The sequence below is a fragment of the Hoplias malabaricus genome, chromosome 3, assembly GCF_029633855.1.
Source record: "Hoplias malabaricus isolate fHopMal1 chromosome 3, fHopMal1.hap1, whole genome shotgun sequence".
NCBI classification, from domain to species: domain Eukaryota; kingdom Metazoa; phylum Chordata; class Actinopteri; order Characiformes; family Erythrinidae; genus Hoplias; species Hoplias malabaricus.
The window spans coordinates 9,189,867-9,202,011 of NC_089802.1; the positions used below are offsets into that span (position 1 = coordinate 9,189,867).

The 12,145-nt window shown below is 39.6% G+C and overlaps 1 protein-coding gene across 1 annotated transcript; it reads left to right on the forward strand.

Moving 5' to 3' along the window:
- The first annotated feature begins 1,413 nt into the window (after positions 1-1,413).
- cox7a2l (cytochrome c oxidase subunit 7A2 like) lies at positions 1,414-6,130 on the forward strand. Its single transcript, XM_066664993.1, has 3 exons — positions 1,414-1,602; positions 4,376-4,510; positions 4,601-6,130. The coding sequence occupies exons 1-3, from the start codon at positions 1,531-1,533 to the stop codon at positions 4,739-4,741; spliced, it is 348 nt and encodes a 115-aa protein (XP_066521090.1). The 5' UTR covers positions 1,414-1,530; the 3' UTR covers positions 4,742-6,130.
- Positions 6,131-12,145: the final 6,015 nt, after the last annotated feature.

The following is a 12,145-nucleotide window of genomic DNA, read 5'->3' on the forward strand; positions in this document are numbered from 1 at the left end:
CTGTTTTTCACTCATTTCATTTCATCCACATCACTGTCACTGCAGCACTGAGAACGATCCACCAGCCAAATAAAACCTGATCTGTGGGGTTCCTGACTACTGAAAATTAGAGTGAAAATGGGCAAATAAAGTATGCTGAGCAACAGATGGAGTAATACCTCTCGTCTGTGAGAGAGGGAGAGTCATTAATTCTTCTAATAATGTATTATATAATAAACTATGTTTTTACCGGGGTTAAAGATCCTGCCTACCATTCTCTTCAGCAAAAGTAAAGAATCATGCACAGTGATTTGTGTTCCACTTTTTCTCATGAATACAGAGCGCCTAGTAAGTGGTGATGTAACATAATGTACAACATAACAAATACGCTATTACATCCAAAGGCACATCTCCACATTTCCCCCCATTGTTTTTTCCTATATGTTTATATTAGCATACATGTTGTTTTGGGAATTATAAGATGCTTTTTAATTAGTATAACTCATTAACCTTTCACATTAAGACTTAATATGACTTGCTAAATGGCTGTCTGTTTATTTTAGACTTTAGGGAATGATTTAACCATACATGCGTGTACCTGTCCTACAGACTTCCTCGCTAATCTTTTTTAACGTTTGTGTTGGTCATTATTTCAGCAAATTAACTGTATCCCCTGTCTATATATATATACATACAAACATTAAAATGACCCATTTCTACACTCATTGTCCATTATAGGTTGTTCTACAATTACACCTTGTTGTCTTGTTACTCTGCACACTTTTAAGCACACATCCTTTTTTTTTTTTTTTTAAGTGGTCAGGACCCCAGAGCAGGTTTCATTTGGATGAATGATCATCGGATCATTGTCAGCTGTTAGTGTGTGTTTGGTACTCGTGGATCAGTCACAGCAGTGCTGATGGGAGTTTTTAAAATCCGTACGGTCACTGCTAGATTGAGAAAATTCCACTAATCAAATCTATCAATCCAACAAAGTGCTGTGGCCCCTGTGACATCTGGTCAAGCTTTAAGGTGGAACTAACACAAACCGCAGCAACAAAACAAGCTACTGTCATCTTCATGGTGGATCAACAAAGTGAATAATACAGTAGCAAGTGCACAATGTGTAAGAACAGCAGCACTGTTATGACTGATCCACAGCACACTACACACTAACACACTACCACCAAGTCTCAATGCAGCAGCTGAGAATGATTCACCATGCAAATCATATTTGCTCTGTGCTGGTTCTGATCACTGAAGGACAAGGAGAAATTGTTTTTTTAAAGTATGCAGAGCAACATATAGAATGCAGTATTAAATTGAAGAACAACAGTGATTACCAATATGGTCAGTGGAGCTGATAAAATGGTCAATGAGTGTAGAAACAAAGTCATTTTTCATCTTATTACTGACTGTTGGATGCCCACTCCATTCTCCCCAGTTCTCATCACGGGGGCGTGCCCCTAACGTCACGTTCTCGCGTTGTTTCCTCCATCAGCTGAAGGAGAAGCCGGTGATCCGCGTGTTCAAGTTCAGTTCAGTGAGAAAATGTACTATAAATTCAGCGGTTTAACTCAGAGGTTAACAGGCTCCGTGCTGTCTACAGCCTATACTCCACAGGTAAACTCTTAGCGATATTCCGTCTAGATAGTAGGAGATAAAGTAACGGGCGGAAATGACCTTCCTCTCTGTAAGTGATAATGACAGTAAGTTAACGTTAGCTTAGCCGATATGCTCAGCGTGATGAGCCGAGATTACAGCTCAGTACACAAGTGCTGTGTCCTTTATTTACAAAGTAACGTTTTATAAGACGTGTCTTTGAAAGGGTCTCCCTCAATTTATCAGATAATATCCGCCATCGTGTCTAAATGCGTTTTAATTTATTCACCCTATTGTCATTTGTCACATGACAAGGGTTTATGACATATTTGTACCTCAGCCAACTGCCTTTCTCTTATTTAAATATGTTTGAGTGAAGATAATTATTTTAACAAAATGGATGACCCTTCTCATAAACCAAATAAATTGTGTATTATTATTATTATTATTAATATTTAAGCAAGTTAAAGCATTGACTCATTAAAGCATTGATTAACCCTCAAAAATCTGTTCATTAAAACATATTGTTTATAAGTTTTTTCTAAGAAAGGAAACCTCCCTAAATGCCGAAATAGTTGCTTAGGTGTAACTTTTGCCTTTATTCTGAGGCAAAGTTTTAGAATATGTCATTAATCCTCACCTCTGTCTTCACTTTACCTGCAAGTTGACGGGATCGACATCGTAAACACTGGCTGTAAATCTGCCCATTTGAGACGATTTGGATCAATGCTGTTTCAAAGTGGAAATGCTCAGTCATGGCATTGACTGCTTATTGTGCTCACAATACACCTTTTAGTGTATATGAAAAAAACAAGGTTAAAAATTAGATTTCCATTGGACGTGGGGATTTAAAGATTAATGACATCTTTTTTAGTCTCAGACATCCGAAAGAATGGCTTTCCAGGTCGAAAGCACTGCCCTTTTAATTTAAGGCAAAAACCTCTATTTTCAGTCATCTCAATTAAATGTCAGATGCTTCTAAATCTGTCGTGTAGGCATTAAATCTTGACACACTATTGGGATAGTGCCATTCCCTTTCAATACCATACTAATCTTCAGGTTTCTGCCGATGCAGACTTCCATTATCTGTTTTAATTCTGAATGAATGCCATTTCCTAAATGTATAACATAATATTATTAAAATTAACTTTTAACTGATTTGTTTTTCTACTGATGTTTTCAAGATGTCAGGGTTGCCAAATATTTTGGATGCTGAATTTTTTGTGACCGCCAGCCATTTCATCATAGATACATACAGAGGGCACTTGAGTAAAGCCTCAGAAGATATTTACATGTAAATTATCCATGTTCCTTAAATGAGCTGTTCACAGTGTTTGTGTAAAAAATGTATAACTGTAGTATATTTTTTAAATCCTTAAGCTTTTTCTGAAAGATGTGCATGAAAGAGGCCGCAGATTTATATTTTAGGACAATTAATGTGTACAGGAGGTCCTCGGGTTACTTCAGTCCCGAGTTACGATGTTTCGTGGTTACGACCCATCTCCCATTTACTGTATACAGCCTTGTTTCGACTTAAGTGGTTTTGCGTCATAAAGCGAACTTTGTGTTTGGTGTGCACGGTGAAAGAATACACAGTTACGCGTGTCCGAGGAGGATAGGTGTTAGGATAGGATAAGTGCTTACAGTATGTTATTTACATACAGTATCTACGTATGTTCCGATTTACACCAAAAATCGGTTTACGAAGCGACGTAGGAACGGATCAACGTCGTAAGTCGAGGACCCCCTGTATAATATTATTGATTGCTAACATTTAAAGAGTTTCACACTGACAATTTTAGTAATTTATAATGTAAATTTATAATTTGAAATGGGAGATTATAAATTTTTCCCAAATAACAACATTTGTAAATCAAGAGACCTAACATAGGGGCGGGACCCATGGTTTGAGGACCCTTGAAGTATAGATTTTGCAGTGAGCATTTTCCTACTTCTTGTAGGAAACATTTAAACAGGTCAGACCTTACATTAAAGCCACCTTTGTTTCTACACGTTATCAATTTCCTCAGGTTCCCTTTCCAGATAGGTGCACTTATAGATATAAAGTTTGTATTAATGATTGTTTATTCTTTCAGCAGAGGTCAGATGACACTGCCTATTGGATGATGTTGGCAGGGTGTTTTTGTTGGACTATTCTTAGTCCAGCTGTGACACTAAAGTGTTTTAAAATTCCAACAGCACTGCTGTGTCTGTCCCCCTTGTACCAGTGTAACACACTAACGCACAACTACCAGAGTGTAGAAATATGGTGGCTTTAATGTCATGGTTGTCATGTGTGTCATATGGGTTGTGTGTGTGCATGTCAGACACAGTCTTATGGTGTGGGTATAGTGTTGGCAATAAAATTAACACAATAAATATAATCAGCCCTGTTCAGAGTGCCCGGTATCAGCTCCTGTTCTGTTAAATGATAATGAGCCACCGTTTAACGCAGTATAATACACACAGCACTGAAGAGTGAGCAGAAGAGCTCTGGTCTTTAGCCCCATTTTGTGCTTGATTCTCCTCCTCCATTCTTGTTTTAGCCATTTTTATTTTGTACACTTATGTCTCCATGCATGTTTTTTTTGTGCTGTTTCACTTTAAATTTGCACTCTCACGTAAACATGGCTTCTGAGTTGTGATTGGAGAGGCTAATATTTCAGAAACATATGTGGAATGACTTTCCATAATACAGCTACCATATTACAGTGTATTCCATGCAGTGTTTTTAACCGGTGATTTGCCTCTGCTTTTTAACTAATTTCTCTATTGTGACCATCTTTTCTTACAGGGCTTGAGGCCTAGCATACCCTCTGAGCTTCCTGCTATGATCTTTGCAACCCCCACCAAAATGGCTTCTGAGGCAGGGCCTTCCTTAGAGTATATGGGTGCAAACAAAGTGCCAGATCTTCAGAAGATATTTCAGGTACGTACTTTAAAATAGGATTCCAATGTTACTGGACATATGCACATTTTGTTTAGTTTGAAGATATTCTTAAGTGTTCTCTATATTTAGTCTTCAGATGGGATCCCAGTGCACCTTAAACGGGGTGTTCCTGACCGGCTACTCTACAGAACCACCATGGCCCTGACGATCGGAGGTGCTCTCTACTGCCTTGTGGCCCTTTACATAGCAGCGCAACCTAAGAATAAATGAACACCACCTGCCCTCCTCTCATCTTCCCACATTATTATTCATGAACTTTACAGGGACCGTAATGAATTATTGTAAGATATTTATCATCTCAGTGAAGAACTGTCAGACTATTTTTTTCACCTCACTTATGGTGAAGAACCATGGTGTGCCAGTCTATTAACACAAAGGGACAAATGTTTCTTTTTTTATTCGTCATCACTAAAAAGTGTTTAGAAAGATGTATATTACAGGAAAATTGTGTACATACAACATATGTTTAAATTATATGTTTTTATGTAAGTGATAATTGTAAAGGTCTCTCCTGAACAGGGACACATTATAACCCTTTCTGAATAAATTAACAGAGTTATGGGGTTTTAATGAAAGGTCTGTGACAGGCTTTGGTCAAAATACCAGAAGGTTCCAGCACCACTGCACCATTCTCACATTGTCTAAACAGCTCTGTTGAGAATGACTAGTTTGAGTGCCTGTTTCTTTATATGACAGCTCACTGTCAAAGCAAGTCTCACAGAAGCTTAGTTGTACCCTGGTCCTCTTGTTTTAAGCCATTATTTCACAGTTCTCTCCACATCTCTATTCTCATTCTCACCAGATGGTTTGGTTCCCTCATTTCACCCGCTCTTGCTTTTACTTAATTTTCTCACTTCTCTGCTCAGGTCATGTCTGTTCTTCACATTTTAACTGCACCTTTGCTCACATATATGTTGGTCCAGCAATGTGATTGGAGATGCTCTGAAGAGGGGACATTAAGAGTGTAATGAGCCTGCACTCAACATCAGGAAGCAGAGCAAAACCAGTATGACTAGTTTTATCTCATTGTCAGACATAGGCAGCCCACAAACAACAGATTGGGTGGCCTCATTTCACAGTTTCTCAGGACTAGAGTGATATTTTTCATAATATATCCACTAAAAATTCCAGCGCCTGCCATTTTAGCTCCATCCACACAGTAGCTCTCTACAGCCCAGGGTAGAATATTAAGCCTGAAGTTACGTGGCCACGACTCAGTGATGGATTCTGTTCTATTTGAGACTGAGGAGAGCTTAAGTAAGTAGAACAATGGTAGACCGTTTGGGTCGTATCTTTCAGCAGTGTTGGATGGTGCTGCATTTTAATGCACTTAAATAAATGGGTCTTGAATCATAGGGTTATATAAAGTGGCTGGATTGTTTTATTGAAAGGAAAAGAAGTGTAATGTGAGCAGAAGTGACCACTAGGCTAGAGTTGATTGCTTTCTTGGAACATATTCACTAATTTTGGAGAACATCTGAGCAACACCATCTGGCAACATGTCGACATCTGCTTCTGTTATGTTATGACGTCATTTGTTTGGAGTCTAGATATGTACATTTAATTTACAAAATAAATGTGAAAGAAATGGAAAATCTATCTATTTTATCAAATCTTCTTGTGTTTCCAGTGGTAAGAATACCCCAGGTACACACAACCGGATAATTGCATTAAGCCTAGCTAAGAAAAGCAGGACTAAAATGTAACAATGTATACTTTCCGTTTTTGGTCCAGAAAAACACACCTTTATGTCCCACACTCATTAAAACTCATTGCATGGGATTTTCAAGGTACAAACTTGAGTTAATCAAAATGAACGTCTCAAAGATTGAAAGTGTTTTGTCTTTATATATGCTTTTGACTGAGGCACAGACACTGCTAGCCTAGTTGTTCACATGGCAACAAGATTTGAAACATGCTTGCTAAAAGGACCCAGTAACGGAACAAAAGTCTTTTGAGTCCTCTTCTCTTTTCCCAAACAAAACGAGAGGAAACTCTGCTTGGTTTACTACTGATGACAACAGATGAGTGTTCTTCTCCATCTTATTTTCATAAATCTCTTTGCCGTCATTGGTATTCATACGATATGAAACTGACAGATTGTGTGACTGTTGTTTGGCATTTGATAGGCTGTCACTGTACAAAGCAAGGCGAGACATTATTTGACAATGAGAGGCGATGATTCATTTGCTATGGGTTGACATCTATGGTAATGAAAGAACATTTCTCCCAACCCCTAGACAGAGTCATCACCAACTGAAATGATCCATCACACCAAGCTTAAAAGCTTCACTCTAACCAGCAAATTGCACACAGACACGCACAATGAGCAGAACAAAGAAACACCAGCAGCCCGACTTAATAGCCCTGGGACTAGAACAGTCACATGGATGGTTAAATGTAAATCAATAAACACTTTGTGGGTTGCAGTGTTTCAGTAATGCTCTGTAGAGTAAGATTTGTTCTATGAAAATAAGTGTTAATTTTCAGTTTGAGGCCGAAATGTAAGACACATCTGGTAGCTATGGAAACGTGAAGACTTTCCAGGTGTGCTCTGACTTCCCAGACGCCTGCTAATTCTAATACAACAAATTACCTCACCGTTGAAGTCCATTTCACGTGTAAATCAATTTGCAATCTGGTACGCCTTTTAATATACACATAATAAAGAATGGATTTGCAGGAAATTCTTCGGTACCAGTTATTCAGAAAACATTCCTACTTTCTCTAATCATTCTCTCTAACCCCCCCCACCACCCCCAACCCATACCAAGTACAGTGCATCCCTCAGCATCATTGGTTTGACAGAAGCCACATTTGTTTAGCCTTTTATGCTCATATCCATTACTGGTCTCTCACTACAATACCCTGCATAAATAATGCAGATATGTCATACAACCCCCACCTCAAATCTAGGCTGATGTACCATGGTTTTAAAGGCTAATTCTTACAAGACATTTGACTTTCCAGGTATAACAGTGGATATGTGGCTTCTGCGTTAGTTTACATACCTTCAAGATACATCAACAGATACGATTTTTTGTAGCTTTTAAATCATAAAATCTCATGCTTAAAACTATTGTTACACAGCTATGTTCATTTTAAAGATGGATTCTTTATTAGTTACTGTCTGTTTACCTATCAGTTTTAATTGTCTAGTTGTGCCCGTTTGCAAGCAAATTAACTACATTTTTCACTAAATTTTCTCTCCACGAAGCGATCCATGATTGTAGCCCTTTTTAAAACCTCTTTAGAACACTGACTCAGTTCTGCAATCACTGACTTCCTCACTAATGGCCTGTACAACCTTGACCACTGTGGCATTGATAGATTCAAGGTTAGATTGGAACTCAAATGTATCGGTAACATTAGAATAAAGCAGTGAGGATCAGCAGGGAAAGAGCAGACATTGCGGGGGAGAGGTGAGGTGGGGGTGTGTGTGTGTGTGATTGGTGTGAGACCCCCAGCCTGTGGACCTCAGGGAGAGAAGGAGAGCCATCACTCTACTCCATCTGCAGCCCTGCTGCTCTCTTGGCTCAGACAAGCTTGTTCTCGTTCTTCTTTTGGTGTGTGTGTGTGTGTGTGTTTTCAAATCTTATTTATTTTATATAAAGTTTTTGACCATTTTCTTTCAGTTTAATCAGGGGCTGTTCCAGGTGTATTTCATCTCTACCCTACTGAACGCCCATAAATGTTCTGGGAGAGTGAAAGCCAACTTAGGCTTCCACTGATTTATATGAAGGCTGCCTCTGCATTGGACATCAATCTGCAATATATGGTTGAAAATCCAGATCATCAGCCAGTGAGTGTTTTTTTTTTTTTAAATAGTATTAATAAATAATACTGGGTTATATCTTCATATATAGGATAAATGTGTGTGGGCAATTTACCTTTACTAAAAGAAAGCAGCCCTATAATTCATATATGAAATGTTTATGTGAAACTCTCTCCTGTTATGGGCAGCACGGTGGCACAGCTCCAGGGACCTGGAGGTTGTGGGTTCAAGTCCTGCTCCGAGTGACTGTGAGGAGTTTGGTGGGTTTCCTCAGGGTGCTCCAGTTTCCTCCCACAGTCCAAAAACACACGTTGATAGGTGGATTGGCGACTCAAAAGTGTCCGTAGGTGTGAATGTGTGTCACACTGCGAACGACTGGCGCACCCTCCAGGGTGTGTTCCCGCCTTGCGTCCAGTGATTCTGGGTAGGCTCCAGACCCACCGCGACCCTGAAATGGATAAGAGGTTTTAGACAATGAATGAATGAATGAATGAATGAATCTTCCCTGTTATGAATGTTACCGTATGAGTCTTTCCCAAGGAACAGGACATCGACAGTGAACTACTTCCTCTGACCAGGAGATTCTTAAAGTGGCACAAAAATAAATCTTTGATTAATCTGTGAATATTCCCCAAAAAAGGAAAAGGTTTTAAAAATCAGAAAGTTCATGACCTCATCTAACCTCCATGTAACTTCACAAGAACATCAAATCTAACTACCACCCCACAGAACAATGTGGTAGGCTCAGATTCGGACCCAGATTCTGGGTTGGCTCCGGACCCACCGCGACCCTGAATTGGATAAACGGCTACAGACAATTAATGAATGAATGAATTAATTAATTCACTAATGGATCTATCCAGCAGAAACCAGTTATAATGCTCCCTGAGTATTGGGCTTTCCAGTAGTATTCCGTTGGAGAGATTAGTCTTGCATGCTGTTATTGAGCATATGGTGTTTTGTGCCATGCATTAGCTGAAATTTTAAGTTTTGGTGGTAAAGGAGTCTATGTATTGCTGACCATTCTGATGAATGTGAAGGCAGACCGTTAGTGACTGGGCTAGCCGTTGGAGGAAGTGTGATGCCAGGGCAATGTTCTGCTGGGAAACTTTGGGCCCTGGCTTTAATGTGGATGTTTCTATTCTAAATCTAAGTGCCACTTACCTAAACATTGCTTGAGACAAAAAATACCAAATACAGTATCTGCTACTAGTGACTTGTTACTATATAACAACACATGCTTTTTAGATTTCTGGTGAAATGTATGCCTTAGCAGGTCAGAGATATTTTGGCTGTATGAGGGGGACACATATAATAGATATATGTTTTGCAGATTAAGTGTCAAGTTATTAGATCCCTTGTTCCATGGTTTGCTTACCTTTTGACATTGGAAGGCACAGTATGTGTGTGTGTGTCCCTAGCTGCAAACCATTTTTACAACTATGTGATTTAGAAATACTCAAATGCTCTTTTTAATAGTCAAATGAAATATGTATGAAGTATTAGCAAAATGATACCTTGCGCCCAGTGATTCTGGGTAGAAGTGTGTGAAAAAGGACACTGTACAGAGTGCAAGACATTGATTGTTTAACAATTCATCAAACTGATTTCTATGCTTCTCTCATAACAATTTACTTCACCATAATCACCTCATTTATCTGTTTCACGTAAACATTCCCCTCTTTCTAACATGATGCAGTGTTCTTTCCGGTACCAGTCTAATTGCATTCTCAAGAATGGTGAGAGGTATCACAACCCCTGCTTAAATGAAGAGAGAAATGGATTAATTGCAGTCCATTCTTAATTATTTTTCATATTACATAAGCAATTCAGCATGTTTTTTTCAGATCGCATTTGATTACTAATGCCATTATAAAGCATGTTCTTCTCCTTCTGTTCACTATGTCATGAGTGACTGCTACCTCAGAGTCCATTAATAGTTTTAATTCTGTTGCTATGCAAACCTCTACTGTAACCTCTGTTTAATTAACTAGATTTTATCTTCCATCATCTGAAAACAAATGACTAGTGGTTTTTGCTACGTACATATTTCAGTCACGTCTCAAGCAAGATAATTTTCACCTTATCAACGATCCGTTTGAAGAATTATGCCTATTTTCTCTGTCTAGAAACATCCTGTTGTTCTCAACAAATCTTCAGAGATCCATAAGTATTCCTACAGAGATTATACTTTTATAATCACTGAGCATTTGTCTCCATTAGGTATTTGAAAAGAAGCAAATGATATACCATCCATCCATCCATTATCTGTAAGCGCTTATCCAGTTCAGGGTCGCGGTGGGTCCAGAGCCTACCTGGAATCATTGGGCGCAAGGCGGGAATACACCCTGGAGGGGGCACCAGTCCTTCACAGGGCAACACACACACTCATACGTTCACTCACACACACACCTATGGACGCTTTTGAGTCACCAATCCACCTACCAACGTGTGTTTTTGGACTGTGGGAGGAAACCGGAGCACCCAGGGGAAACCCACGCGGACACAGGGAGAACACACCAACTCCTCACTGACAGTCACCCGGAGCGGGAATCGATCCAGGTCCCTGAAGCTCTGTGACACTACCTGCTGCGCCACCGTGCCGCCCTCAAACTATATTCGTTACCAGTAAATATATCCTTTGTGTTTGCATTTTCTACTGGAAAATTGGTTAACTGGTGGACTGTTTATTCAGAAGTGACTGGGTGAGTGTGTGATGGACTGTTTAGGGTCCCTACCTTGCACCCAGTGATTCCAGGTGGGCTCCGGATCCTGAAAAAGATAAATGCATGAGTGTTTCAGAGGCAATTCCAGGTCGGCTCTGGCCCCACCGCGACCCTGAACTGAATAAGCGGTTAAAGACAATGAATGAATGAATAGTTCAGAGTCATAGTTTTGTCAAAGCACCTTTCAGCTTTTTAAACCAAGGCTAAATGCATGACACATAAAGGTGTAATGACGTACAGTGACCCACTTCTTTTAAAGTTTATTGCATGAGTACAGTGAAGTTCAGTGCTGAATGTAACACTTAAAAAATGTTCCACACAATGCCTTTTTTTGCTCAGTTAATACTTCTGGTTGTTTCATGAAAAGACCCACTTTCCTTCCATTATATACAGTAACTCCTTCATCCTGATCAGGCTGGGCCTGCTCTTCACATTGTGAAGGACAAGTATTCACAAATAGAAGCTCATTTCCACAAGGTTCTTAGTAGTATGGCAGGAGGGAGCAGCACAGCATTTTTTTTTTTTTGCTGGCGTAAAGCCACGCCAACTGTTCTACGGACAGACACCCACCACTACACAGCAAGCCAAGACACTATGAGACTGTTCTAGAAACAGACCATCTCTCAGCCAAGGAAATTAACCTGCACAGTGTAACCATGGCTCTACTCACTGCTCTAGGACCAGTGATGCTTGCAGGAAACCATAGATTGATTTCATGTCGAGAGCTTCTCAGGACTTATAGTGCTGGTTGAAACTGCCAGGAGTGAGGAGAGAGCCATCTGCCTCTGCTGAGAGTGAGGGGTAGATAAAATCACAGTCAGGATTACCTTTTCTCCTTCCGTTCCCATAGACATACGCCGCCTCCAAGACCATTAAAGTCAGCAGTAACTGTTTTAAGAGACATGCAATCAGCCCCAAAGGTATTTTTTAACAGTAGCTCTCAACTTTATCCATGACTCTGTAATGCTGCATTCTGGACTTGAAATGAAGAACTAGCAAAGAAAGAAAAGTCTATTAAATAAAATATTTCCACACCTATTTTAAAAATCTAGCATGGCAAATTTGGCATGTCCTAATCTGCACTTTGCTGTTTACAGATCCACCTGCTGTTTA